The sequence below is a fragment of the Amphibalanus amphitrite genome, unplaced genomic scaffold (genome assembly GCF_019059575.1).
Source record: "Amphibalanus amphitrite isolate SeventyFive unplaced genomic scaffold, NRLGWU_Aamphi_draft 000369F_arrow, whole genome shotgun sequence".
In the NCBI taxonomy this organism is placed as follows: Eukaryota; Metazoa; Arthropoda; class Thecostraca; order Balanomorpha; family Balanidae; genus Amphibalanus; species Amphibalanus amphitrite.
In genome coordinates, this window is record NW_024881863.1 from 492,184 (window position 1) to 518,919 (window position 26,736).

A 26,736-nucleotide genomic window follows, 5' to 3' on the forward strand; every position below is an offset into this window, starting at 1 on the left:
TATGTTTAAGTGGTTTTAGCGGACACCAGCCGTGATCATATGTAGGGATTCATTGTCAGTTTCATGACACCTAAGAGTACCAGATTCAACCTTAGCTAAAGCAGCTATGGCGACGACCAACAAAACAATGATCGTGCTATTGATAGATTGCATATGTTTACGCGCGTAAGGCATTATTATTATATTAACATACCCTTGGGAAATATAAGTAAAACATCCCAACCATAACCCGCGCACCGACGGGGTCTGCGCCAACTTCGCACCGACGGGGGGGGGGGGGGGGCGGATGACCGCCCCCCTGAGATCTCGAGAACGAAGCAAGATAACGACAAGCGGTAAACGGCATCGGATACGCACGGACAAGGTCTACAATTTTTACAAAGGTCATTTTCAGGTCAGGTCAAACATGACGTCACAGGGGTCGAAAAAGTCAAAATGGCGGCGCTAGATATGGAGAGAGTTTTTCTCAAATTACTTTCGAATTAGTCAAGATAGGAACAAACTAAGGGCATCATCGTGATCCTCTCGTCAATCCGCATCGAATGATATATATGTTGACCTCGAAAGGTCAAGGTCAAAGGTTGACCTCAGGTCACGTGACCTCGAGGTCATCATGTATATAATTCGATGCGTCTTGACGAGCTGAACACAATGAGACCATCCGCGCGGCTGTATCTTGTTCCTGTACGGAGTTATTAGCAAAAAAACCTTTGGTGACCTTTGATGACGTCACATGACCTTACAGCTGCCCAACAGCAAAACAGACCTCAAGGTAGTGAAGGTTGATCATATATGAAGTCATGTATGGTATATGGGGCCATTCCGACCCGTTTTAGTGGTGAAAACAGGGAGTTGATTTTTCCCCCCATTGCATTGACTTATAATGGGGAGGTCGCGAAATTGACTTGACCTTAGGTCACCGATATCAAAATTCCGAGATGAACAAATTGTAGATACTAATGACCTTATAACATCCTGCGACTTTCAAAGGCCTCCGACATCTATTGTAGCTCTGGCACGGTGACAAAGTTGCAAAAAAGTGACTTGAGGTTGAGTCATTCAAAGTGACCTGGTGACCTGACCTTTAAAGTTTGGAGGTTCAAACTTGCACACCATGTGTAAAATTGGTGAGAAAATAGTCGTACCAAATTTGGCGGCGCTACGCGCCGCGGTTTTCCCGCTATCCGCGAAAAACCTCAGGGGGGGGGGCGGATATCCGCCCCCCCCGTCGGTGCGCGGGATAACATGTCTTGGGAGCTCAGGTCACTGGTCACTGGTCAGTTGTCAATAGTCTGCATAATATGATTGAAGTGTTTTGTTTGTGATTATTTCTTGTTTACTGTTCAGTCACCAATCGATCGATGCATAACTTTGAATGAAATAATAGTATGAATTAATCGTATAAAACAATAGTAGTAGTATAGGTAATATCAGTAAAAAATAATGAGCTAGTAACAAAAGGGGTTACCAGCTAGTCAGGTGCTGTTTCAATATAAACGGTAAGTACAATTCATCAGCCATTACAATACATTGGTAACGATGGCCGTTATTAGACCAATAATTAACCCTAGTGCATTTTATCATTTTCGCAACAGTTGCCACAGACTTCAGAAGCGGTGAACATTATGTCATGACGTCATCTGTGTAACGTCTTCTCGGATCTCAACACCACTCACGAGAGTTGCACCGCAAAAGTCAATAGTCGCACAACGCATTCAGTCACAAATGCCACAAATGAGCCACTGAGCCAGCGTAGTGGCATCAGCGAGACATAGACTTACTCAAAGATAGAACGAGATTCACTTTCGAATGCGACAATAACGTTCCAATGTGAGATGTACGATCGAGTTTCGATGACTCCCAAGATTAGGCGAGACTACTTTTACTTTTGCTGAGCTTTATACGGACGCGACATCATATTGTAACATAATATCTCGTAATATACCATTTTTGTGATTCAAACCGTTGTGAAATTCACGCGAAACTGGTTTTCACAACGCAGTTACCTCTAGCTAGCTAAGGACACACTCGGGCACAGTGTGCTTTGCATTGGACACCACACAGACTGCTGATCTCGATACCTCTCCATTGTAACGTCTCTGCCTCTCCATCACGCGTCTCACATCACCAGCCGTCGGTGAGATGGACCTGCTGGTGGCCTAGTTGAAGAAGTGGTCCTCCTCCTCCGTCAGTTGCGGCCGCGACGCGCTGTGCTGGTGGGTGACGACGCCGCCGAAGTTTCGGAGGGCCTTCTTCAGCTGCACCTGCTTGGCGTGGTCCTGGCGATTCTTCAGCTTGTCTCGCAGCTCGTTTAGGTGCTTTTGTCTGTGGGTGCACAAGATGAAGACACGCTAGGGTTAGAGGGCGATTTCATGCGAAAGTATACGCCCAGGGATGTCTTTGTATGTGAGCCTTTTCTTTCCTGTACAATGAACACAAACACGGACTAGGAATTCAACGTGAGCGAGCTCTGAGCACTGATTTGGAAATGTTAGCTTATAGCTACTCCACTTCTCAATGTATTCCTATTTGTTCAGTTAGATATAACTTGATAGTTGATTTAGTTTCAAAGATGGTATCTAGAAGCAGCAAGAGAGCTCAGCAAGAGAGAACTGTCAAACTATAAACGCTTTAAAGGGTTGGCAGAGCTACCACAGAACGATATTTCTGGTCACGTTTCTGTCCACAATGCAAAAGTCACAGCTTACAAATGAGCGTTTTACAGCACAGTGTGGTTCATGATTTCTTTTCAACAAAGCCTCAGGAGAATTGGGTGCAGAATCGCGTGCATAGTTTCAGCACTGACTGGGTGGTGGTTATTCATCATAAAGAACAGTTTTGAAGGCGTACAAATTCCCTAATCATGTCAACTTCAGGCTTACGGTGGCCGGTGGCGATTAACAAACTATCGCAAGTTGACAAATAGCTCACGTACCGTTTATCGAGGGCCGAGTCGATTTTCTTCTCTAGCTGCTCTCCCTTCTCCTCGATGCGTTTTTGTTTCGCCTCCTCGATGTGCTGCTGCTTCATCGCGATTCTCCTTACCCTCTCCTCTTCCGCGGCCTGAAGGTGTCGGGGTAACACACAAACGTTAGAGACGGAATACCAACTCGCAGAGGCCGATAGATGAGTTAAAAACACCAACAAGGATGAAAGGCGTCGAGATATCAATAAATACGACATACCTTCGAACATTACGCGCACGGAGCTTTTACAATGAATCAGGTTTTTATTTACATATGTAGTCATAAGGTTACGTTCAGAGAAAGTTGATAATTCTAATTATGGAAAAGGGTGGTGGAAATCTACATTGCCAGAAGGGGTCTGAATGTTGGCATATCCTATAGAGGTCGATATAACTATCAGTCATATGGGCAGCTACCTATATACGCAGAATCACGGAGCCTGTATCAACATATCCAAGGTCAGTGTATATTGACCCAATTGACCCAGTAATGACATATCCGTGGGTGGCGGTCTCAGGTCACCCATGTCGTGTCACCCGATAAGGAAGATAATCTCACCCCGGCCTCGGTGCCTGCTAGTTCTTACCACCGGCCCGATCCACGGACGGGGGTGATACCGTCAGCGGCATTGGCATGCAAGGTCGCCGGTGTCACGTGCCCCACTGGACGGGTGAGGGGGCAGGGGAGGGGATGGGGAGGGATCAATACCCCGTCTGTCCACCTTCCGAATGACCGCCCGGGCAACCAAAGCACCGGTACCGGCCGTACCTCGCTCCGACCGTCTGAAGGACGCGCCCGAATTACCCCCCCCCCCCTCCCGACCTTCCGCGCCGCCCCCTAATGGCCTTTGACCCATGGGACCCCTGCAGCGCCGGAACTGCGTAGGAAGGCTGCGGTTACCTTGTGTGGTGTTTTAATAGCGAAGTGAATAGACGAGATTAATTACAGGAGTGGTGGCTGGGGCTCCTGTGTGAAAATGGGGCTTTTACGCTGATGTTGTTTTATAATAGTGGAGCCTTAGCAGATGCAGTGATATACGCGCTTGCAGTTCTGCAATTCGTGTAAGACGTTCGATTTGTCATTCACGCTTTTCTGCTTGCATTATGCCCTTAAAGCCTTAAAGGTGAAAAGTCTACTGCGCAGTGTCTCTTGGAAAAAGTTCATTCATTGCCGTTGGCCTTTAGTCATGTTATACCTACCAAGGCAATGCCTATTTTTGTTGGGTTTGCAAAGGAAATATTAGACATTGGACTTTGGGAACATTCATGCATTCCAACGCTACCGTACGTTAGTTTTCCATGAAATAGAATTCCGCACCGCTTACAAACCGGCCGGGCGTTGATACTGTGCCGCCGCACACGACTGCTAGCCGGAACAGCCTACCTATCATACGGCTCGTCAGGCGAGGCCGAGCGAGCCTTGCTGCATTCCAGACACTCCAGACAGCACTAAGCACTGAGCAGTGAGCACAGTGTTCACTGTTCAGTGTTCAGTTTACTATGATACATCCAGCTGATGCAAGTATCAGTTTTCAGCTAGACTAGCATCAAACTTCTAGCAACATTAGGTCCTGTCCTGTCGGCTGTGACATTTCTTGCTCGTAAGGCTAATGTTGTATTATATCTCTACTGTGCCTAATGCCTATGACCCCATTATCTACCTTCATTCGCGTTTCTTGCTTGCATCATTGGCATTCGAAGTGATCAGTCTGTCGTTTTTATGCCTTACCTATTGCTCAGTGTTAAGCCTTCCAAATCAAACGGCATTATAGGCCACCTAAAACGTTGGACACATGTCCTTTATGTAGACATTCTGCGTGTGAAACTTCATGTTCAGAGTCAAACAGACGAAGAACAATAACTTCAAGAAAAATCGCATGCCATCGCCGTTTAACCACACATTTCCCATCAACCCCCATACTTTTTCTCGTGTGTGTCCTCCCGTCCTCCCATCCACGCACCTTCCTCCTCTCCAGTTTCTCCCGCTGGTCGGCGTCCGGGTCGAGTTTCTTCTGATGTGCCTGTCGCCTCGCCTCCAGATTCTGTAGCTGGATGGCCGGCAGCCGGTCCTGGACGGCCGACGGACCGCGACGCTGCACCCCATCCGTCTCCTTGATGTCCACGATATCAAAACTGGCGATGGACAGAAGAAGGGAGGTTAACACGTGTGCTATCAGATAGGAGTTTAGTTATTTGTCGACGACTTCAAAATTAAACATAGGGCGATGGGCGAACACATGAGCTACATAAAGAGAGGGTGTAGCCATGTGATATGTCTTGATCCAATAAGTACACTGAATTTCACTCAAACAGAGTGCATTAAGATGACATCCGAATAACGACGAAAGTTTTCGAAGTTCAGCATAACATCTAACTTAAGCCTCGTAAAAGCCACTACATAGTATCTGTTCGGTGGACCAAAACACAGTTTCGCGTTCGTCCAGCTCGCGTAGCCGGGCCCGCCGCGGTCGTCAATGGCCAGGTTTGTGCGCTGTATCGGCGCCCGGGCAGCCAGCGTCGTGGATACCAGCGACAACCGAGCCCGAATCCGGTATCGACCCTCCCCGTAAAGACTAAGGGCCACGGGCCCGCTCAGCGACACACCGAGCGACACAATGGAGCAGATTCAAACTGCACATTTAGCTGCATTTTTAGTGCATTTAATGTGCATTTTTACTTTTTAGTATCTGTGGGTAGTAGGCTTATCACTATCTTTGGTCTCCAAGATTACATGCAGCTATAGGCACTGATCTGAGACCGTTGTTGGTTTTGGATTAGAAGCTTACAGGCAGCTGTAGGCACTGACCTAAGACCGTTGGTGGCTTTGCCTTTGGGCAGCTATAGGCATTAGGCACTGACCTGAGACCGTTGGTGGCTTTTGATTACAGGCAGCTATAGGCATTGACCTGAGACCGTTGGTGGTTTCGGCTGTGGATAGCTATAGGCACTGACCTGAGACCGTTTGTGGCTTTGCCTTTGGGCATAGCGATCAGCCCCTCCTCCCTGAGTGACTGCAGGATTTGTTTCTCCTCCATCCTGTTCTTCTGGTAGCCGGAGAGCAGACGGGGCACCGCCTTGCCCACCACCTCCAACTCTGAAATAATGCCCAGTCAGATGCCGGTTGCACACACATTCATGAGAACACAACAGGGAGAGAAGATCGCGTGCTTTTTGGGAGAAACTTGCAATATTGGTGTTTATATGAGCACTGCTTAACCATCTGAACTTGCAACAGCTGCAACAAGAGTAACAAGACAGCATTTTCAGAATGAGAACCGAACAAGTAGCGCTTTGCATGCAAGCCGGTAAAACTAGTGACTAAAAATGAATGTGTTGTAAAGAACTACGTAATGGTGAGTGCATCTTAACTCGAAAGTGGAATGGAAACCGACACAGGTGCCGGTTTTATTTGCGAATCGGGGATCAGGAATTTGACCGAGAGGCACTCAGACTCATTGAAAATCGTCAATTGATGGCGGTTTACTGCAGGACAAAGTGCAAACTACATTCGTATATCATGTTGCATGAGCCTTACAAATTTTGCAGTGGCCATTGTTCCTTTGATGCTCCTTTACCTCGACACGACCGCGAATATACGACTCAATCTAACAACACGCAAGCACTGCATCGCCTAACAAAGTGGGCATGCACACACTAATCCGTGGGTATATGACCCCCTCCCCATCACCGTTCCTTCTAGTCCAGGTGCGGCCTCTAGACTAGACGCGCCTTGACCTTTACGGCTTGTGCGACGGTGCACCTAATAGGAGGTCGTGCACATTGATCGTTGCACAATGCACGGTGCACACGCGCCGACGAATCGACCCGTGGAGCTAATAGTCAGGGTGCAAGGATCGCTCACCGAGGGCTCACTTACAAGTTACAAGGACTGTTGCATGAGTTTTTTTCGAGGACTTACTTGCAAGGGTTCTTGCGTGAGTTTTCCCCTTTTGGCTGTATAGCAGCTAGAGGGATTACTCTCCTCTCCTTTGAGCAGCGCTGGTCTAATCAATTCTCACGCTTATATAGCTCGTAAGTCGTAGGTAGGGCGGCTGATAGGACCGCTCACCTAGCTCAAAAAGCGGCTAAACGAGACGCTCTATTTCATCCACAGTACGACTAAAAGTACTGCTCGCCTGGTTCGTAGGCCGTCTCTCAGGACCGCACATCTAACTCGTAGGAAGACTCCAAAGAATGCTCACCTGGCTCCTAGGGCGATTTGAAGGACACCTCACCTAGCTCGTTAAAGACCACTCACCTAGCTCATAAAGCAGCTTGAAGGACCGCTCACCAAGCTCGTAGGGCGACTTGATTGACCGCTCACCTAGCTCACATGCGAAGTCCGAACTGGAGTGACTGCTCAGTACTCACTTAGCTCGTAGGGTGGCTTGGAAGACCGCTCACCTAGCTCGTAGGGCGGCTTGAAGGAGCGCTCCACCTCTGCGATGACATCTGCCGGCGAGTGTTCGGTGATGACGTGGCTGTAAGTCTCGTCCAGATCGTAGATACCGCTGTCGGCACTCTCTTGTGACATGGCCGAGTGCGATTTGGCAGAGCCGAACAGCAGCGTGCCGTTCCGCGCGTCCAGTGACTCCTGTGGACGGGGACGGAGAGATGGAAGGTCAGAGATGGACTATAGGACAGATATGGAGACAAAGGGTTAGAGACAAGAAGCGAAAGGTCAGAGACGATAGGCAAGGGACGAGAGACCAGAGGGGGAGACGGGAGGTCAGAGAATAAAGGTCAGATGAGAAGGTGAGAGAGGGAACGAGAGGTCAGATACGAAAGGTCAGATAAGGGGATGAGTGATCAGAAGAAGCGAGAGTAACAGATAAGAAATGCGAGATCAGAGCCAAAGACGCCGGAGGTAGCGGGGCAGGTCTTGTGTAAAGAATGGCACAAGTAGTGTGTTTGAGAAAATGTGACCTTTCTAACAGCACACATGCGAACTACGAGTTCGATAGAGGACGAACGACAGCTAAAGTGAAGGGGCAGACAAATCAAGAGAATAACGGGAAGTCATTCGCTATCCGATCGTTGATCGGTCAATGGTGCTGTTCCGATGCGCAGCTGGTCGAGTCAAAGACCAGGAAACCTTTTCCGCTGGACAGAATCCATAAACCGAAGGTCATGCGCGCATGCACACGTGTGATCACCGCTGGCTGACTGAGGGCGTATGTCGTGACTGTCACCCTGTCAGCTGGCAGTAGTCACGCTCGGAGATATCTCCATAAGCTACTGAGTACTGACGTATACTGTCACAACAGTCATGACAGGGAAGGCGGTCGGGTCTGACCGATAGCCTTATTATCTAAAGCAGTGGTCGGCAGGCCCTCCGGGGTCGTGCCCCCTTTTCGGGCGCCAGGCAGGGCCATTACCCCCATCCTACCAGACACCATTGCATACACAACCGAGATCACTGAAATGTCATACCTTTCCGTGACTCTTTGGGTATTTCGGGTGTTATTATGTAAAAACGTCGGATCACGACACAATTTTACCCTCGAGCCGATCATTTTTTTTTATCTGCCATAAAGCATGTCATACGTTGACAGAAATAACTGTTGACTTGTTAGGCAGTTGTTTCTTGAGATCATGGTGGAAGGTCATAAAATTTCAATTCTAGGAGGTACAGTGGGTTCTGATCTACTACACAATTGTCATTGACCCTTTGAAAGTCTTAAGTCACCTCATGGCCAAGGAAGTTAACCGTCACCCGTATTGGTGTTTTGCCAGCCGCTTATTTATGGGGGGAGAAATTCGTGGGACCCCTCTTTGTCGTTCGGCCCCTGATCAAGCTTCGCGGAAAAAACGAGCGTGTTGCCCGTGACGAGAGGAAGCTGATGATACGCGATTTTAAGGTCCTAGGTCATTAATTGACCTTCCAGGTCGGCTCAATGACCCAAAAAGTCGGAAAATCGAGACATGTCAATGGGGTGAAACTTTGACATCACCATTGGGGTCCCAAACGTCCAAGGGGGCCTCCATTTAGTGGGGGCCTCCAAGCAATTAGGGGCCTCCAATTGCGGAAGCGGTAATTTACGAACCACGTCAGGGCCTCCTCTAAGAAATTTTCACTGGGGGACCAGAGGCTCAGAAGCCAAACCTAGGGTACCCCCAAATCCAGTTTTCTCATTGGATTTAGGCCACTTATTTTTCGTCACAGCCCGGGTGCCATGATTTTTTTTTTTAATATTAATAAAGAAATGGTAGGTCACCTGACCTTACTCATGGATCCAGGCCAGCAGGATGACATTGTATGTAAATATCCCCCGCGTCGACCGAAATCGACGAAAATTTCTGGCTCTTTCACTTTAATAAAAAAAAAAATTAACGGCACAGCATTGCGCAAGAAATCTAACCGACCCCAGAAAGTGTGAGGGTTAACCCTAGCCCGCACCTGGAGGGAGGGTTGCCACCCCCAAGTTAGTTTTTCTGCTCTACACCGAACATTTTTTAACCCTCGCCCTGGCAGGGCATTTTTCATAACACGGCCTGGCAGGGGGGGTCGATGCGACCCCCCCCTCGCGATTGGCTCCTATGGCACCTAGAAACACCAAATTTGGTAGGTAGATGGGCCCCCTGGAGTTCTCACCCCTGTGCAAATTTGGTTGCTCTAGGTTATTATTTAGGGGGGTTTTGGGGGGTATAAATGTAAAAATTTCGCTAAAAACAGGTCAAACGTTTTTCGCTTATAACTTTTGATCTAATTAAGATAGAGCAAAAAGAAAAGCACCAGTGAACTCAGCACGTCAAGGCGCGTCGAATGATATACTTTTTACCTTGCTTAAGTGTACTTAAATTAATAAATTAAGTTCAAGTTAACCAAATTGCGTCATATCGTATATCATTCGATTCGGCTGATCACCAGGAACACAATGATACCATTTTTTAAGCTCTAGCGTCATTATGTGCCAAGTTATTGGCAAAAACGTCATTTGACTTCAGTTGACCTCATTTGACCTGACCCATGGATAAGTACACCAAACAAAGAAGCACCAAGTGACCTGCTGTTAAGTACTGTGGTTTCAAAGCACAAAAATGATAGAACGAAGTGGATATCTCCAGTATTTTCCGAATTCAGTATTTTCCCATAGGCTTAACATTACGACGTAATGACCTCTAACTGACCTCAGGTCAGTGACCTCAAAAAACCCGAACTAAATGTTATACAACTCGGTGAACTTAGCACATCCTGAAAGTTTGAAGGAAATCAGTGAAAAACTGTGAGTTGGACAGGTGCAAAAAGAAAATTGAAATTTGACCATGACCTTGTACCGGTTTTTCTGACTTGGTGACCTGACCCAAGGTCACCCGGATCTGAAATTTTCAGGTCATATGTAAAAAGGTTGCCCCATAGGTTGTGCCAAATTTGGCGGCGCTGCGCGCCGCCGTTTTTACGCTATCTTCGAAAAACCTTAGGGGGGGGGGGTCGCATCGACCCCCCCTGCCAGGGCGAGGGTTAAGCTAGAAATCTGATTTTTGGATAGCTGCTTTTCTATCTTTTCTAAGCGTCCATTGACAATTTCAAGTTTCTGTGGCTTTTGGGTTTGGAGATATGATCTTGTTCTTCAGGTCATGTCATGACCTAAATGACGGATACCCAATATCTTGCGTTGACTATGGGCCTTGTGAGCTTTTGAGGCACCTTGATGTCGTTTTTTTTTTTTGCCAACCTTACCTCCCACCTATCATTGAACATGTTCTGCCGTCTGCGATGTACAGATGTCAGGGTCAGGGTACATCAGTACATACACAGACATACACAGACAAACACATATCATTGACCTTGACCTAACTTGACGTGAAATGACCACAGCCAGCAAATTAGTCGGATAGTGTGACAAAGAGCTGTTCTAGCTGGCTTGGCACCAATACGGCAGCGTCATCGGTATATGATGGGTTGGCCCGCTGCTTGTGTAGGTATTTTATTCGACATAACCACAATTTATTCAAACAAAATTTTAAGCTTCGCAGTCAAGAGCAACATATTCTTTGGGAAGAGACAAATCCAATGATACCAAATTTTACCTCATCAGGCAGTCATTGACCTTCCAGGTCAGGTCAAACTAAAGAACGTTGCTGTTTGGGGTCACCGTTGCCCGTTGGAATATCACGTGCGCTGCTCATCATAAACCGATGACGCTGCCGTATTGTGGTGCCAAGCCAGCTAGAACCTCTTTGTCACACTATCCGACTAGGTTTTTGCTGGCTGTGGTCATTTCAGGTCAAGTAAGGTCAAGGTCAATGATATGTGTTTGTATGTCTGTGTGTGTGTGTGTGTGTGTGTGTGTGACTGTGTGTGTACTGATGTGTGCACCGATTATGAATGTGTCCCTATAGCATGAGATCATGAACTGAGAAGCTTTTACCAAATATACAGTCAAATAAACTTCACGAAAGTAAATTCAGCTCGCCTAAAACGCAAAATTTTTAGATGACCTAGGCTGACCTTGACCCTGTCCCTAGCGTCTGTACATCATCGAACAACATGTTCCATGATAGGTGGGAGGTAAGACTTGCAAAAAAGGCCGAAATCAAGGTGTCAAAAGCTCATAAGACCCATAGCCAACGCAAGATATTGGGTATTTGTCACTTGGGTTATGACATCACCTGAAGAATAAGGTCATATCTCCGAAACCAAAACCACAGAAACTTGGAATTTTCAATGGACGCTAAGAAAGGATAGAGAAGCAGCTATAGCTATACGAAACATCCGGCTTCTAGCAATCAAAATGTTGAGTGCAGAACAGAAAAAAACCCTGGGGGGGGGGGGGTGGCAACCACTGCCCCCATGTGCGGGCGAGGATTAAATAATTTGAATATCAGGAAAACAATTTATTCAAACAGGTATTCCAACAGAGTCCCGCTTTTTTATAGGTGACCTCCGATTTGTGTACCTAGCCTCTAAGTTGCCCAGGGGGCCTCCATATTTGTAGATACATACAGTACAGAGAGCCTCCTACTTCGACTACTTGCACAGAGAGCCTCCTTCTTGTACAGGTCACCGCTGAAGTAATGTGGGGTATCCGTAGTGGTCAGGCGCGGATACAAGGGGGGGGGGCCATGGGGGCCATGGCCCCCCCCCTTGGCCGATTTTTTTCAAAAATAAAATAAAAAGTTAAAAAGTTAAAAAGCTGAAAAGGGGGCCTCCTGAAAATAAAGTGGCCGAAATCCGATGAGTTTTTTTTTTTTAACCTACCCACTTAGTTATTTCTTAGAAGACTAGCTGAGAAGACTTCTTTGTTAGAAGATTGGTAAAGCTTTTCATAACTTGGAGGTCTCTTATACTCGCAGAGATGACCACTTTTACAGGGCCTCCTAACCTGCACAGAGGGCCTCCAAGCCTGCACAGATGTTGAGATGTTGCCTGAACAGCTAGATAAGCTCAATAGACGCAGTTTTTTTTTGGGGGGGGGGGGCCCAACAAGTGGGAAGATGGGGCCTCCAACAGGTGGGATTATGGGGAGGGGCCTCCTGGTTTCTAATGGCCCCTCCCTTGGAGATTTTCTGGATCCGCCCCTGGTAGTGGTTAGAGTTTGCATCTGTATATTGGGAACCATTTGTCAAATTATCATGAAACTTGGAATGTAGCCTACATGTGCCATCATCATTGCAGCTGTAAGCTCGTATTATTTCACCTACCTTTAGATCACTCCGTATTTAAAAATCGTCGGTCAGAGCCATCTATTGGTGAGATTGGTAACTAAATTCCTGATTACGCCCAAGGCTATAGAACTCCATTACGCCACTGATGCCCCAACCACGTGACTCTGCAGCAAACCAATCACCGTGTTCGGAGGCAGCATGAATGGCGCCAGATGCCCCTGCGTCGAGGCTGGCGCCTCTCGGTTGTGGCGTGAATGACCGAGAGTCTGGTCGCGGAGCGAGGTCAGTGGGGTCAGCCTCGCCAACCGCCTCCGGGCTAGCGGAGCGCTGGGCAGTGCGGGTCTGTAAGGTTGGCATACCCTCCGCGGCACCGAGCGTGCCGATAGTTCTTTCTAGGAAAATGCGGAATGTGTTCGTGGCTGAACTAGTCACAATGCCGTTTACATGATCAGGGCAGGTTGCATAGTCACCGCAGCCAATGGACTTGTCTGTCCTTTTAACAACCTTCAAAATGGTCCTGACGAGGTCACATTTCTAGCAACTCACTTGCCAGTGCAATGACGTCAAGTGAGTTATATGATGATAAAGTGAGTCAGCTACTTTTTGCGAATTAGAAAAGAGATATTTCCATACACAAACATATAATCGGCTAATATCTTATGACCGAACAAGAGTTAACGAATGTCGATTGTATTCATAGTGCTCGTGAGGTCATAACCTCAAAAGATATATCTGTTACGGGCCAAGTGCGAAGGCTAGTCCGTTTGCGAACGGACTAGTCCATTCGCGAATGGACTAGGCCGTTTGCGAATGGCGGTCCGTTCGCAAACGGACTAGTCCGTTTGCGAATGGCCGGCCATTCGCGAATGGCCTAGGCCGTTTGCGAACGGACGGGTTTGTGGCGTTGCACTTAGCCGCCGGAAGCATGGATCCTCGGATTGGGGTACGATTCCGAATGAATGGGGGACCGCTGGTCGATGCAGGGGCGTCGCCGACGGGGGGGGGGGGGGGTCGGAGGGGTCCGGACCCCCTCCCCACACACACACATTCTTGAAAATATGCCGGTCCGACGCCCCCCCCTCCCCCCCCACACACACTTTTGGCCACAAAAATCGATCAAGAATAAAATAAAATATTTTAAAAACGATTTTGGTGCATTCTCAAAATAAAATTGTCTAAATCCGAGGAGTTTTCAGTATTTGGTGGGGATTACTTTGACTGACCGTCCGACCAGATCCCCTAGTCGAAAATCCGTGGCGACGCCACTGCGTCTATATGTTTAGTTTGTTCTCCGGAGCAGATATGCGAGCTGGCGCAACTCTGGGTTAAGGTCTCCACACACCTGGTCCATTCGGGATGCGACTTTCCGCTGAACCCTGCACAACGCGGAAATTATAGCAACGTGTTGCCGCTGGCCAGGCTTCGGCCACCGATCTGGATCTGGGGAGGTCAAATATCCCCGTGACCTTCGAACAGCGGAGAGTCGCGTGGTGTGCGGAGACCATTAGTACCGTGCTCCGGGCTCCCCGCTGATGACCCGACCTGACCATGGTCGAGTTTGTGGCGCTCGATTCATTCTGCTCTGGTGTGGTGTACCGGGACGGTGCGGCTTGTGTGTGGTGAGTGCGGTGCGGTGAGTGTTCGAAAAAACTGTTGTGTTGCATTGCATTGAACAATACGCGCACTGCAGGGGGGGTTGCTTTCAACCCCCCTGTGGTTTTTCACAGATCACGAGAAAACGGCGGCGCGCAGCAAAGCTAAATTTTGTATACCTTTTCTCCCATATTCTGCGCACATTGTGTGAAAATGCTGACTCCAGATGACCTAAGGTCAGGTCACCAGGCCAGGTTAAGTGACGCCGGTTGAGTTACCAATACTTTGCACGCATCATTTCACACGGGACTTTGCACATGCGAAGTTGACTTGCCAAGTTGACGTCACTTTGCTGGATATTTCGCACTTGGCCTGACTTCGCACTTGGACTGGGAGCATAAACGCCCGTCCATTCGCAAACGGCCTAGGCCAACTGCAATAACGCACATGGACTAGTCCATTCGCAAACGGCCTAGTCCAAGTGCGTTATCGCACTTGGACTAGGCCATTCGCGAATGGACTAGCCTTCGCACTTGGCCCGCAACATATCCATCTCGCCTGAGCCGGCCAGAACCAGTCTGTGGAAAACGGACAACCCCGGCGCGGACCGAACCCGCGACCCCGCGAGCTATAGCCTAACGCTTAACCGCTCCGCCACGACGTTTCTGGTGTCACGGCTGTCTGCACAGTAGCCGCGATGTGGTGAGTGATTAACCCTATTAGTGGCAGGCTCCTGGCTACCCCATATTAGTGGCGGGGGGGGGGGGCTGTTTACGACCCCCCCTTGATATCTCGAGATCTAACCGGCCGATTTTCAAAATTCAAACGGCATTCGATTTGGCTCAACGAGATCTACATTTCTAAAAAAAAAAAAAAAAAATGTCAATAGGGGGGTAGAGGGGGGGTAAAAATGGGCAAATTGCAGATACATTTTAGACTGTTTATCAGGGGCGTAACTTTGTATACTTTTGGGGAGGCAGGTGCCCCCCCAACTTGAAATTTTGCCACCCCAACATTCCGTTTGCCCCCCCAACCTTGGTGGGCGCCCCCAGGCCCGAAAGGCGCCCTCACGGGCCAGCGGCGTCATAGGAGCGCGTGCGCCATCTTTCAAGGGGGCGCCATCGCCTATATGGAAATGGGATGCGTGAGAGGGGAACCTCTGAGGCCGTGGGGGCGCCTGCATGCGAAAGAGGGGCGCCCATGAAGTCCTCAGGGGCGCCTCAATGCAAAACACGGGCGCCTGAGATGGCCACAGGGGCGCCTGCATGCGAAAGAGGGGCACCTTATTGGCCTCTGAGGCCCTTCGGGGTGCCTCTGAGGTCTATAGTATAGGGGGCGCCCACATGAAAAAGGGGCGCCCATTAAGGCCATAATGGCGCCCCAATACAAAAGAGGGGAGACGGCATGCCAAATGGGGGCGCCTCCGAGGCCCATAGAAAGAGGAGCTCCAGTTGAAGCCCAAAGGGGCGCCTCAATGGGAATTAGAGACGCCTGTGAGGTCTATAGGGGCACCTCTGATGCCCATGTCGAGAGAGTCGTCAGTCGTTTGTGTAACGTTCCTCAGGGATGGTGCGCCGCTTGCGGCAAGTAAAAACTTAGCTAAATAGCGTGCCCCATTGGTTAAAAAGCGCCCCTCGAGCCAAAGTGGTGCCCCTCTGACAACACGCACGTCTTATGTCATCTGTTTTGCTAATAACTAATGCCCCCGCATGCAGAGCGGCGCCCCATCCGTTTATCAATGTGACCCTTCAGGTGGATGAAGCGCCCCTCTGGCCAATACCTTATCATCATTGTTGCTAGAACAGCGCCCCCAGTCCGTAGACTGCCCCATTGGCTCCTGAAGGCGCCCCTCGTGCCCGTTTTGGCGCCCCTCTGCACTGAGTAATGAAATGTATGTGGCCTACCAATTCTTAAGGGCGCTCCTTGAGTCATAATCATCGCTCCTCGGGGAGGGGGGGGGGGGAGGCTAGAGGGCCTAGATACCATAGCACGCTATAGTGTGTTATGGCATCCCTGCTGCTAAAACGGCACACTTAGCTAGGTTAGCGCCTCAACGGTTTATACAAGCGCCCCTCGAGCCGAAGTTCGCGCTCCTCTGACTTACATAATTTCCTTGCTAAGTACGACGCCCCTCGCTGGGCATGGGGTGGCGCCCCACCAGTTTACCAACGCGCCCCTTTAGCCACATGAAGCGCTCCTCTGGTCAATGCGGTCAATACCTTATTTCATCACTGCAGCTAGAGCGGCGCCCCTATTTCGGTGGCTGTTCCATCGGTTCCTGAAGGCACCCCTCGAGACAGTTTGGAGGCCATCTGCAGTGAGTATTAAAATTGATGTGGTTAACTGGTTAAGAATGGCGCCCTCTGCACGGTGTCGCACCGATTCTAAAGGGCGCCCCTTGAGTCAATGTAATCGTCCCACAGGGCCTTGTGTGTTATGGTATCCCTGCTGTTAAAGCGCCACTCTTGCTTGGCGTAGCGTCCCAACGGTTCATAGCACCCATCGAGCCAATGTTAGCGCTCCTCTGACTATACTGGTATCCTACATCATCTTTTTTGTTCAAAGGGTGGCAAAATGTGGACCCGAGGACCCGGTCAAAAGAACCGGTCCGGACCCATATGGGTCCGGACCGGTTTCTGGAAATTTTCTGGCGGGTCCAACCGGGTCCTACCATAAACCATACATAGTGGACACTACATATGATTGCAAAATATGAAGTGAATGGAAAGAAAACATTTGCTCATGTATGTTCCTTTGCACACTGTAGTTCATAAGTATTATCAGTGGGAAAAGGGCTGTTTTACACGATCAATTAATGATTTCTACAAACGGTTTGTATTAGGTAATTGACTTTTGGGGAACGGGTCCAACTGGTTCCGATTCCAACTTAGACCGGGTCCGACTGGTTCCAGAAATGTCCAGCCGGGTCTGGTTCGAGTCTGGTTCCCAAAATTTTCACGTTTTGCCACCTCTAGATCAAAGCAGGAGTAATTTGTACCTATCATTTCGTGATAACTTGATATCACCTGGTGAGCCACAGATCTCTGCATGTCTCGGTATACAGAGGTATATGGGTGACCTAAGCTTGAACGCTCTCAGCCTGGGATTAACCCGCGCCGGGCTGGTGCTCCGCGACTTCCGCGCCGGGCGGTGAGGGGGGTGTCTGGTCTAACTCGGCTCCTGGGCCACGTAGCGACACGCAGTAAGCATCATTCGAAAGAGCGTCAAAAATAATGACGGAAACACTTCGGTCATTTTTTGGGTCAGGTCAAAGGTCAGGTCGCCTGAGGTCATCGAAGGTCAAATGTAGGCCATTTCAACAATTTTGGAAACTGCAACGGCTAACTCGGGACCAATAGAGCTACAGCGCCGCGGAAAAGCGCATTCGATAGCCCTTTTACAGACCTTTCTGACCATTGTTCTCAGATTTGACCTAAGGTCAACGGTTTAGCCTCCAAAGGGCAAAAACTGTAAAATAGCAGTTTTCACGAAAACTGTTTTTCGGCAATAACTTTTGACTTAAGAGTGCCACGACATTACTTTTGGCAGCATCATGTTCCTCTCGTCGAGACGCGTCGAATGAACAATTTTTTGACCTTGAAAGGTCATTTTTAAAATTTGACCTCAGGTCAAGGTCATAACCTGACCGAAAAGGGTCATGTTGCATATCAGTCGATCCGTATCGTCGAGCTGAATACATCTGAAGTGTTTTCATCGCTCTAGCACGCCTTTATCAAAAGTTACAGCCAAAAAACTGGTGGTGACCGTCTATGACCTGAGATGACCTCAAGGGCACACAGAGGGGTCACAGGTGCATTTTTTCCGATTCAGTGTATCATGTTTACCTATGAAACGATGTTTGAGAGGGTTCTAAATACCATTCGTCCAAAAAAGGCTCATTTCAATTTTCTCCCATTGACTTATAATGGAGAGGTCGCAAAATTGACCTGACCATAGGTCACTGATATCAAAATTCCGAGATAAACATTTTAGACATACTGTTACTCTTATCAATCGCTGAAAGTTTCAAGGCGATCGTTCAGTCGGTGTAGCTATGACGAGGATTGCAACTTTTTTCTGAGGTGAGGTCTTTTGACGTGACCTGGTGACCTGACCTTGAGAGCTCTGGGTCTGAAATTTGCACATGTGTAAAAAAAAAATGCATGAACAGGTGTGCCAAAAACGGCGGCGCGGAGTTTTGAGATATCTGCGAAAAACCGCAGGGGAGGTGTTCACTCCCCCCCGGCCCGGCGCGGGCGGGGGGGGGGGGGCAATTTTTTATTTTTTTTCGATGAGGGCAAATTTTTGCCACTGGTTTGCTTCTAGAACACGTGCGGAAAAGATGCAGTATGAAGTGTGTTCTTAACTTAAAAGGGGAGGCGTAAAAACGTCCCTTGCTTCTGCGTGGGGTGAAGTTCTACAGATTTGTTTCTTTAATCTCGCCTTTTTATCAGTTGTTTTTTTCTTTTCTTTTTGTCAATTCATCAGTTCGTCTCGTTTCTTTAGAAGAACTACCATATGCGTTGTTTAATAAGGCGTCACTACCCTGGTCCCCAATTCCACTACCCGCCCCCGGTCTCTGGTCCCCAAAGTGCTTTCAAAATGTATTTGGTTACAAAATAATTCCGCGCTTTTGGCGCGCTATTTCAGAAAAAAAAACTGCAACATAACGTGCCAAAACACGACGGCACAAAAACAACGTGCTATGGTAAAAAAAAATGCTGCCGTAAACTGAAATAAGACTTATTTCTAGACAGTCACGGGGAGGCGCCCCCATGCCCTTAAAAAGGCGCCCCTGACAGCGTTGCCCCCCCAACGAAAACCAAAAAGTTACGCCCCAAGGCCAGGTTTCTGAACCAAGCTTAACGCAACTTTTGCCGATCGATAGAGAATGAACCAGGAATTCACATGGATCCTAAAAATATGCATTTTCAAAAATCATAGGCGGATACAGATCATTGAGATTGGGGGTACACAAAAAGTATAGTAAATAAGGTTTTTGTTGGTACTGTTTCTAAAAAGGGTGGCAATGGTCTTGTTATGTTACAATTTTCTTATGAGAGAACGACTAAAATTGTATTGGTCATGCATAGGCGGTGTCAGGGCACCTATGTTGGGAGGTAAAAAATAACCCCCCTTTTTGGACGCCTGGATCCGCCTATTATAGCAAAAACGTGTCAAAAGAGGATGCACAATAACTTTGTATATGTCATCACATGATACCTTTCATTCACTGTTCGTAAAACTGGTGCAGCATCGTGATCTTCGCCCAAATGACTCGCTTCTCGAATAGGACCCCCCAATTCCCAGTGCTCTGGAGCCGCCCCTGGTAAAGTTATGAACTTGAAATTTTCAGGGAATGTGCCCAATTTAGTTTTAGGAAAAGTCAGAAAATTTCAGCATCGTAGCTTCAGCGGTTTCGGAGATATTCCCGAAAAACCTGAGGGGTGGATAAAAACAACCCCCCCTGCCACTAATAGGGTTAAAGCAGCATGGCATGACGCCTACCGCGCTCCGGGTCAGTCGGCTGGGCCTCCGGCGAGGCCAATCACGTGACCAGTCGGCGGTGAGGGACGGACCCCGTCCTGTAAATAAAGGGGAGGGGTCGAGGAGAGAGGGGGAGGTGGTCGCCGCCCTTTAAGATGACAATAAACGTTTGGTCAACGGAAGCCGTCCTACTTGCAAAACAGTTGTTTTTTATCGCAAAGCGGAAAAATTCAAACTCATCGGCACATGGGTGGCGCAATTCACCCAGGTATTTCAATTATTTATCCCGATAGCTTCAGATCGTGTACGGAATGATCACCAATTCATATTGCAATCGCTAAAAAAAAAAAAAATACCAGTGTGACTGCAATTACATCGCATCCTTCCATAAATATAAATTTAAAAAAGTATTGGCTCGCTTAGTAGTCAATTAGTCATATGCTTCAACGTTATTTTTCTCTTCGTCTTTTTTTATGAAAACGAGTGAACGTTGAAAGAAATGTTATGCTATTCATCCTCTGACCATTTTATTTTAGAAACTTATTTGTATGTCGAATTTCTCCCCCCACCCCATTAACTGGCAACGCCGTCCAGAAGGCCTCTTCCAAGTATAGGGTTATGGCGGTATCGTGCTTCGCTGTGATCTCACACGCAGCACGCACACTGAACTGACTGTGATTGGCGCTCACTGAGACAAACCAATGAGCCAATGAGCGCACTGTTGAGTATCCGCCGGGGGCGGTGGACGGGGTCAAGGGTGATTGATACGAGCATGACCTCTGGCCGGCCTCCACCTGCCTCGACCCAGTTGTTGGGCGCCCGTGCCTTTGTCATACAGCATTTCTACTCATACAGCTAGCGTAGGATTTTGCTACAGCGTAAATCTTGTAATACAGGTCATGTCGATGAGGCCCTCAATGAACAAAAAAGTTCGGCGGACAACCGAAGCCAATGCAAAAATATTTTACAGAATTAGACTATACAGGTGGTTAAAATTTAAGGTATTCTGATCGGCTATTGCAAAACATCAATTCATTCAAATATTTTAAATAAAATAAATGGTAAATCTGATATTGTAGTAAGTTACAACTGCTCATTACGAACATCTTCTCTCATATGCTGCTTTTTTCTATCTTCAAAACCGTAGCCTTGATAGTTATTTCAGTCAAAGCTCCCACGTGAATCCGTGACACGCTGGCTGCTTCACAAAATGGCATCGGGCATCGCTTTCGCACGCCTCGGGTCAAAGCTCACTGTTGCCCTGAGGCTGGTGTCCCTGTCACCCTACCTCCACCCACCCCTCCCACTGCACCGGCCGGTTGCCCCGCGGTCAACCCCTCCCCACCTCAGACCCTCCCCCTCCTCGCCTGTCAGAGAGCAGCTCCTATCGGCCGATGCTGTTGTCCGGATCATCAATGGCAGGGCTACTCTCTACTGGAGGGTCCAGCAATGACTCCTTACTATTGCGTAGTACGCACGCGCGTAGGTTTACAACTCTGTGTTCAGTGGCGGTCACAGAAACATGACTCCGGGGTGCTCCAAGGGGCTCGATATTTCAGTTTTTCGATGATAACGAGCATGCTGTGGCAGGTAGAATGGTGACACATTAGAGAAAGTTGTCAATCTGAAATACGAAGCTGTGCGATCCTCGCTTTTGACGATATATCTTACCGTCAAGGAATGGCGCTATGTTTTGTTCGATCACAGTAGAACCCCACATTACTTTAGCGGTGACCTGTACATACAGCTAAGCTTCTACAGGTCGAGCGCCGGCCTCCTATTTGTACGTACAGAGAGCCTCCTACTGTTACAGAGGGCCTCCTATTTGTCTAGGGGGCCTCCTATAGGTTAATGGTGCCTCCTATTTGTCCAAGTGGCCTCCTATTCGTCTAGGGGGCCCCATGTTTGTCCAGGAGGCCTCCTGTTTGTCCAGAAGGTCTCCTATTTATCCAGGGGGCATCTATTTTCCAGGGGGCCTCCTCTTTATCCAGGGGGCTTCCTACGTGTTCAGGGGCCTCCTATTTGTCCAGGGGCCTCCTATTTATCCAGGGGTCTTCTATTCGACCAGGGGTCTCATAATTGTGCAGGGGCCTCTTATTTGTCCAGGGGTCTCCTACTTGGGCCAGGGGAGGCCCTCCTTTTTTGAAGGGCCTCCTTTTTGTTAAGGGAGCCTTCTAATTGTTCAGGGGCCTCCTATTCGTACAGAGGGCCTCTAGCTCCTACTTGTCCATGGGGGCTCCTATTTGTTCAAGAGGCCCCCTATTTGTACAGGGGGCCTCCTATTTGTCCAGGGGGCCTCCTATTTGTCCAAGCGGCTGTTATTTTCCTAGGGGGCCTCCTATTTGCCCAAGAGCCCTCCTATTTGTCCAGCGGGCCTCCTACTTGTTCAGGGGGCCTCCTATTTGTCCAGGGGGCCTCCTATTGGTAAAAGTAGCCTCCTATTTATCCAGAGGGCTCCTATTTTAGGGGACCTCCTCTTTATCCAGGGGGCCTCCTTGTTCAGAGAGCCTCCTATTTATCCAGGGGCCTTCTATTCGTCCAGGGGGCCTCCTATTTGTCCAGGGGGCTCCTAATTGTCCAGGGGGCCTCCTTTTGTGAAAGGGGCCTCCTGTTTGTCTAGGTCTAGGGCCTCCTATTTGTCCAGGCCCAGGGGGCCTCCTATTCGTACAGAGGGGGCCTCGCCGCCTCCTATGTCCAATACTTGTCCATGGGGCCTCCTACTTGTTTAGGGGGCCTCGTACTTGCTCAGGGGGCCTCCTATTTGTCCAGGGAGCCTCCCATTTGTCCAACAGGGCCTCCGATTTGTCCAAGGGGCCTCCTATTTGTACAGAGAACCTTCTATATGAACATCGGACCTCCGTTTGTAAAGTAGCTGGTGCGTCTCGGGGGCCTCCACTATTGGGGTCCCAAAATGACAATTGGGGTCCCAAATGTTCGCACTGGGGTCCCACATGGGACCTCGAAAGTATACAAAGTTACACCCATGGACTCAGAACTTCGTAAAGTGAGGATGTTGTGAAGTTTGTCGGGGTACTGATCACGAATTTTATCTAAGTTTTGATCACAGATGTCTTCGTGCATTTAGGCCAGGTCGGGTCAGGTCAGGTCAACCAATAGGCGTCCTGTCGGGTATTTATAGTAGGCATCAACAACCACTGACAGCTTCGTAACATGTTACGAAGGCACCAAAATTACTTGGTATATGTTCAAATGGTTGCGAAATTCTAGGTACAATGTATAGAATTGATAAACCTGTACTGAAAATGTCATCGCGATCGGCCGCTTTTTGCGCGAGTTATTCGCGAAAACCCGAGAAAAAGGGGGGGTCCCCTATAAGTGCGAAGGTTAAAATTGGGTAGCAGCGTCTTCCTATCGTCACGGGTAGCACGTTCATTTTTCTACCGCAAAGCTCCAGATCAGATTTCAGAGGCCGAGAGGCTGGGGTCCGACCGGCCCCTCCCCGTTTACGTTAGCTGTTATGAAAACGCCAATAGAGGGGCAACGGTTAGCGTTCGATCTTTGAACCCTGAGACCAAACAGGCGTGATGTCTGTCCCATCAAGGGAGACATTAATTCTAAGATAAGGCTTTCTCAGAGGCCCCCATTACCCCCCGCCGAGGGGCTCCATTACCCCCAAAGGGGGCATGCCCCACCATTTGCCGACCCCTGATCTAAAGAACCTCCGTGGATATCGGCATAAGACCGGACACACACGGCAGCGACCCTGACTACCAGCCAGCGTCCATTATTGGGCACTGAGGTCAAACACTCACCCCGAGGTCACAGTTGGGAATGTCGAGGTCATCCTCCACCACCAGCTGACCGGACAGGGCCGGCGGCGCGCTGCCCGTGGACCTGCCGGAGACTCCAGAGACCCCTGACCGCGGCTTGGTCAGGTCCACGGCCTCCTCTGTCGGGTCACCGCGCCCGGCCGGACGAGCGGTGGTCACCTTTATCTTGGTGCGTGCTGGTTTACTCTCCCCGCAGCCCATGGCTGGCTATTGACTGAGGCCGGCTCCGGGCCGAGCCTTCAGACGAAGACGGCGCGCTGGTCTGAGGTTGGGGCCACCGGACGGTCCGGCAGGGTGTTAGGGGGTATGGCGATCACTGGTGTTCAGAGAATGGGGGTGACCGGTGGCGTGACCGTTAGAATGGACCGTCCCTGGAACAGAAACGGAAAAAAGGTCAATTAGCGGCACGAAAGAAACGTAGACAAACATTCTCACACGCACATAACAGCTTAGATCCATCCATTTATTCGTTCGAGGAAGGAGTAGAAGCATGCCTATACTGATTGACTTCAGGCTTTTGGAGGCAAGCGTTTATAGTATTATGTACATATATGTATGTCCTCGTTCTTAATTTATAAAGCATTTTAATGACTTTATTTAGCTCTAATACAAACACATCAACATAGCTAAGCTAAGCTCTTCACAAAAGAAGCCGTGCATTTCGCAGAATCTAGGGTAATCAAATAATGCCTTACTCGGAAATCAATGCCGCTGTACGGACTTATTAGCCATGCAGCGCAACGCAATATCCGGATCGGCCCAGACTAGCTACAGTCAGGGCTAAAACATTCAGGGATCCAGGCTGACAATCGAAACAATCGAGAACGTCTCAGTAGGTATCGATTTGGATGAATGAAGCATTAGCAGTGACCAGTGCCACTTCATTACAAACTAGCGATTGGAACATTCTGGGACAACGCAGTTTACTATATGAGGTTGTCGCTTGCAAGGGTGACACATTCCGTGACACATTCGTTCTAGAATGTACCTTAGTAATCATTTAAAACCTCTGAAGAAATCCAAAATAGGTTCGATCGTTAAAAGTAACCAGCAGAAAATTCCGTACGTATATAGATAACGCCATAACGAAACTACTGGTAAAGTAATTTGGATAACGCTAAATGAAACAAAGCCCTGCAGCCCGCGTTTTAACCCTCGCATGTGTGCGGCGTTTGCCAGCTTCTAATGTGTAGGGGGGGGGTCGGTTGGACCCCCCCTTGCCGTTTGGCCCCTGATTGAGCTAGAGCTTCGCGGAAAAAACGAGCGTGTTGCCCGTGACGAGAGGAAGCCGACGATACCCAATTTTAAGGTCCCAGGTCATTGGTTGACCTTCCAGGTCAGGTCAATGACCCGAAAACCGGGAAAATCGGGACCTGTTAGAAAGTCGTAAAGTGTGGCTGCTAAGGGGTTTTTCGGGGTGCTGATCACGAAAATCGTGTTAGTTTTGATCACAGATGATGTCTTGAAGCATTTAGACCAGGTCGGGTCAGGTCAGGTCAGGTCAACCAGTAGGCGTCGTGACGGGTATTCGTAGTACGTGTCAACCGCCTCTGACAGCTTCGTAACATGTTACGAAGTCACCAAAACTACTTCGTAAATGTTCAAATGGTTGCTAAATTCGAATTCAGCTCCAAAAACTAGCCTAGAAACATGTAAAACTCGAAAAAGTGACCCGAGGTCACCCGAGGTCACCAAAGGTCAATGACCTGACCTGACCTTCAGGTGACCTTGACACACACGGGAGTAACATCAAATCACATGTTTGAACGTTTGAAACCACGAAAAGCTTGCAAACACGCGGCTAGTGCGAGCCGACATACGCGAAATCGCGATTCCGGCCAAACATGGTCTCGGAAAAGAGGTCACAGGTCAAAGGTCATTTGGGTCAGGGTCATGAAATTTTCAGGGTAGGTGTAAAATTGATCAATGCGAGGGTACTGAAAGTTTCGTCGCGATCGGCCGCTTTTTACGCGAGTTATTCGCGAAAAACCATGGGGGGGGGTCCATCCGACCCCCCCCCCCTACACATGCGAGGGTTAAGTTCCCTGGGAGGGTAGGCTGTACCGCACGCCAGGCGTGTCGTGCGGAACAGTCTACGCGCCAGTGTCCACGCTACATTAGATGCGTGCAAAAACGGGCGAGAGTCCTAATACACCAAGGGGCAAGGGCTGATATAGGCATTCATAACTGGATATTTTAATTAAGGCTCTGTCTTACGCGCCTCTGCTGTTGAATTGTGCGCCTATGTGCGTTAGTGTTGCATGAACTCTTTACCAGCGATGGACCGCATTCTTTGAATGTAGGGAACTGTGCAAAGGCTTATTACACCCTACAGGGGGAATGCACGCTTAGTTTCGATCGACGTATTACTTAGAAAGAAACGAAGATACTGATAGGCGATTGCCGCTTGTAGATACAATAACCGAATGCATGTTTTTTTTTTCTTTGAGCACTGAGCAGTGTGGAAAGCTCACTGATCCGAGGGGCCGCGCCAAGGGTGCTAAGGGATGATACGACAGCCGGGACAGCCGCCAAATTGTATAGTCGGGTGCTGTTATATATCAAGTTAATGGTATTCCTGTGCTCTGCGCACTCAGGGCAGTCAGACTCAGTAATGCACACAGTCTAATAACGTCATGTTAGCCGTGTTACCCAAATACACTTTAAGCACACAGTAGTGGCGGAACACCCTCAATTAAGGGGGGGGGGGGTGGGGCACTGCCGACTTTTGGTCCCATGCTTTCCATGCAACGCCCATAGGGCTAATGTTAAAATGCCAAAATCAAAGAAAAGCACAGTGACCCGGTGCCCTCCCCGTTCCGCCGCCTATGTAAGGACATTTAAATGTGATATATTTCGTACTAATAGTTCTTATTTTATTCGGCCGTTTTTGACAACAGTCGACACCAGCAGAGTAATGCTCCAACCTACCTTCCCGGCTGTCCGTGGAATCCTCGTCTCTCTCCTGTCGATCAGCAGCACACTCTCACTGCGGTGCCGGTCCACGTCCTGCTCACTGACTCCGACTCCGACTCTGACTCTGACCCGGTCCCGTCCGTTCGCTGTTTACCCACAGTGTTTAGGACGATTGACATGGCAACCGGCCCGCCCCCCGCACGGGGTCGATGGGAGTGACGTCACTACCAGCGGCGGACCGATCGGTCGGACCGCAGGTTCACACCACGCCGGAGCGGACCGGAACGGAATCGGGTGAAATCACAGCAAATCAAATCTGAAAAAGATTTGTAGATAAATGCGTGCTTTAGCACTGGTAAGAAGAATGATTATGCA

General features: G+C 48.9%; 1 protein-coding gene across 1 annotated transcript; it reads right to left on the minus strand.

The window, feature by feature from the left end:
* Positions 1-1,225: 1,225 nt before the first annotated feature.
* LOC122389739 (stress response protein NST1-like) lies at positions 1,226-26,476 on the minus strand. Its single transcript, XM_043382062.1, has 7 exons — positions 26,377-26,476; positions 23,428-23,816; positions 7,370-7,559; positions 5,918-6,059; positions 4,927-5,098; positions 2,936-3,063; positions 1,226-2,325 (listed from the first exon to the last, which is right to left on the minus strand). Exons 2-7 carry the CDS (start codon positions 23,644-23,646, stop codon positions 2,160-2,162), a joined length of 1,017 nt encoding a protein of 338 aa, XP_043237997.1. The 5' UTR covers positions 23,647-23,816; positions 26,377-26,476; the 3' UTR covers positions 1,226-2,159.
* Positions 26,477-26,736: the final 260 nt, after the last annotated feature.

Bases quoted from the DNA above. Each gene is read 5' to 3' on its own strand.
- LOC122389739 (XM_043382062.1), bottom strand. From the start codon at position 23,646: ATGGGCTGCGGGGAGAGTAAACCAGCACGCACCAAGATAAAGGTGACC. The intron at 5,099-5,917 runs GTCAGTGCCTAT...GTCCATCGCCAG, and splicing joins AAAGCCACAAACGGTCTCAG to TTTTGATATCGTGGACATCA. The intron at 3,064-4,926 runs GTGCGTGGATGG...CGACACCTTCAG, and splicing joins AGAAACTGGAGAGGAGGAAG to GCCGCGGAAGAGGAGAGGGT.